The 2,544-nt window shown below is 53.3% G+C and overlaps 1 protein-coding gene across 1 annotated transcript; it reads right to left on the reverse strand.

Annotated features, from left to right (window-relative positions):
* Nucleotides 1-1,327: 1,327 nt before the first annotated feature.
* On the reverse strand, nt 1,328-2,222 carry LOC108627121 (uncharacterized). Its single transcript, XM_018028199.1, has 2 exons — nt 2,172-2,222; nt 1,328-2,122 (listed from the first exon to the last, which is right to left on the reverse strand). Exons 1-2 carry the CDS (start codon nt 2,220-2,222, stop codon nt 1,328-1,330), a joined length of 846 nt encoding a protein of 281 aa, XP_017883688.1.
* Nucleotides 2,223-2,544: the final 322 nt, after the last annotated feature.

Raw genomic sequence — 2,544 nt, forward strand, 5'->3', positions numbered from 1 at the left:
GGATCCAGTCCGCTGCAGGGATGGCGACATAGTCGTCATTCACCCAAGTGTACGAAGGGACAGCTTCGGACGCTTCCCTTAGTTCGTATCCGTCGATGGTCGCATGGAGCTTGGGCGCCCAGTCTCCAGATGATACCTTGCTCTGGCTGCACCATCGCAGCTTCCCCTGAGCCCATAGGCCCATTGCCACTGCCCGTGCAGCAGGGGCCGAGGAGCAACCCATTTTGGTAAGGCGTCGTCGTAACAGTTCCGGAATCTTAGCTTCCAGGGCCAGTATACCTAACCCACCCTCGCTAACCGGCGCATGGAAGTATGCCACCGGCGTGTCATGGGGCAGTCTCAGCCATCTCCTGACCTCTCTGCGCACCATGCCATCAAGGCGTCTCAGTTCTCCATAGGTAGTTCTTCCAAGAACCAGCGAGTGGGTATACCTCGGTAGCAGGAACGTCTTCAATACTCTCAGTCTCTGCTGCGGTTTTAAAGGAGCTCTAGTTATCCTCTGCAATAGGGGTTCAATTTTCACCTCCGTTGGCCCTATTCCTTTGTGTGAGAAGGCTACTCCCAGGTACCTCCAGGAGTCCAGGACGCCCAGCTGTGGCATGCTTTGGTGGTCCGCCTCGAATTTCTGGTAAGTATTAACCTTCATACACTTCTTCCTCCCATCAGGTATCAGGCTAAGGCAGGCGCACTTAGCAGGCATCAGCCTTAGTCCATTTTCCTTAAGTGCTTCCGTAACCATACTGATGGAGCTCTGTAGCCCATCCGCAGTTGACGCTATCGAAACCAAGTCATCGGCGAACGCCAACGCGTTAATGCAGCAACCATTGAGAGTATAGCCGATACAATCACTCACCGCTTCGAGACCCTCGTCCATAACAGCGTTGAATATCAGAGGGGACAGGGGATCGCCCTGTCTAACACCTTGATCCGGGTGGAGCCAGCCACCCATAACCCTACCGACTTGGATCCTGGTTCTGGAATCCTGATAGACATTGTTAATATAGCGCCTCATTGCAATCGGTAGTCCTTTCTTTCGCAGGACTGCATTGATTGCTCCATGCGTTACTGTATCAAACGCCTTCCGTACATCGAGGACAGCGAGGTGCAGTGGCTTCAGTTCCCTTCTAGCATCATCGATGACCGACGCTAGCGTGAAGATGTTTTCTGCAGCCCCATCCGACACTATGAAGGCTCTCTGCCTCCTATCGAGTATTTCGCACCTGTTCATTCTCGCTCCCAAGATCTTATGGAAGTGCCTCGTTACCACCGATGATATAGACAGCGGCCTAAACTTGGCCGGGTCCATGGTGCCCTCCTTCTCAGGAATCTATACCGTTCTGGAGTCCAGCATGCTCCTCGGTGCCCTCTCGTTGCGCATAATGGTGTTGAACACAGCCACTTTTTCCAGGATAGATATTTTGTTCCAGTCTGCCATGGTTACCCCGTCGGGCCCAGCGGCTGTACCATTAGGTGGTTTGGCGCACCTAATCTCCTCGGCCGTGACTGGATTCCACAACATTTCCACGCCGTTCCCCACGCGGCCTGGTAGTACCACAGGCTCTCCTAGGCATGTCTCATGTCCTGTGAGGATCGGTTTCCAAAAGTCTTCCTGCTCTTGTAGGGTTGGGTGTTCCACCTTGTCTGCATCTCCATCCAGGACAATCTTGGCAGCCTTTCTCATATGCTTTCTCCACAGGCGTTGAACTCTTCGGTATTCGCACCTCCTTTCCTGTTTCTTAGACCTTCCATTCCTTGCTGGTGTGCTGTCACTGGGTCTGGCATTCCGGTGCCTTCTGAGGCATTCGCGTGCTTGGTTTCCAGGCTCTGGTCTTGGTAGCGTTCTGCCACCCTCCCTCGGTATTCTAGCCAGCCACTCTGCTAAGTGGTTGGTCGACAGCTCTACCTGGCCATCTACCGCAGCCGTTATTGCTGCCCGGAGCACCTGAACCGGTTCACTATCCTCGGTGAGAGCTTCCATGCTCACAAGCAGTTGCGACCTCACCAGTTCCTCCGCCGCCTCAGTTTCTACGTTGCCTTCACTAGTTGATTCTTCACAGGCCTGTGGGTAGGAGGCTGCATCCCTTTTTTCAGCGACAAGAGCTTTGTACGTTGCCTTCTGTACCTTTAATGGCTTCAAGAGATCTCATGGTTTGTAGGCGCTGTTGCAGCACTTGGTTGATGTTCACCAGGCCTGCATCCAGATCCGCCTCGACCGCAGCCATTCTCTCAATTTCTTCCCTTGTCCACCTATCTTTAGTTCTACCCGTATCAATCATGTCATTGGCCTGAACTGGGTGCTGACTCTTCCTATGCACCCCTAGGCCAATCTTAGATGTAAACCCCCGCAGGCAGATCTCGCATTGAAAGCGTGCCCGCTCACGATCCATGTCTTGGCGCTGTACTGCACTAATCCGCCCATCGTCTGCAGCAGCAGCGGCCGCCGCAGTGTCATTGACGCAATGCGTTTGTAGGTTAGACATTGGCGATGGGCTGTCGAATTCGGACAATTGACTGTTTAATTTGATATCGTGGATGTTTTCACGG

The sequence above is a fragment of the Ceratina calcarata genome, unplaced genomic scaffold (genome assembly GCF_001652005.2).
Source record: "Ceratina calcarata isolate Rehan_Ccalc_2016 unplaced genomic scaffold, ASM165200v1 scaffold1248, whole genome shotgun sequence".
In the NCBI taxonomy this organism is placed as follows: Eukaryota; Metazoa; Arthropoda; class Insecta; order Hymenoptera; family Apidae; genus Ceratina; species Ceratina calcarata.

Excerpts from the sequence above, each read along its gene's own strand:
- LOC108627121 (XM_018028199.1), bottom strand. The coding sequence starts at position 2,222 with ATGGCTGCGGTCGAGGCGGATCTGGATGCAGGCCTGGTGAACATCAAC. Across the intron at positions 2,123-2,171 it reads GCCTGGTGAACATCAACCAA|GTACAGAAGGCAACGTACAA; the intron begins GTGCTGCAACAG and ends AAGCCATTAAAG.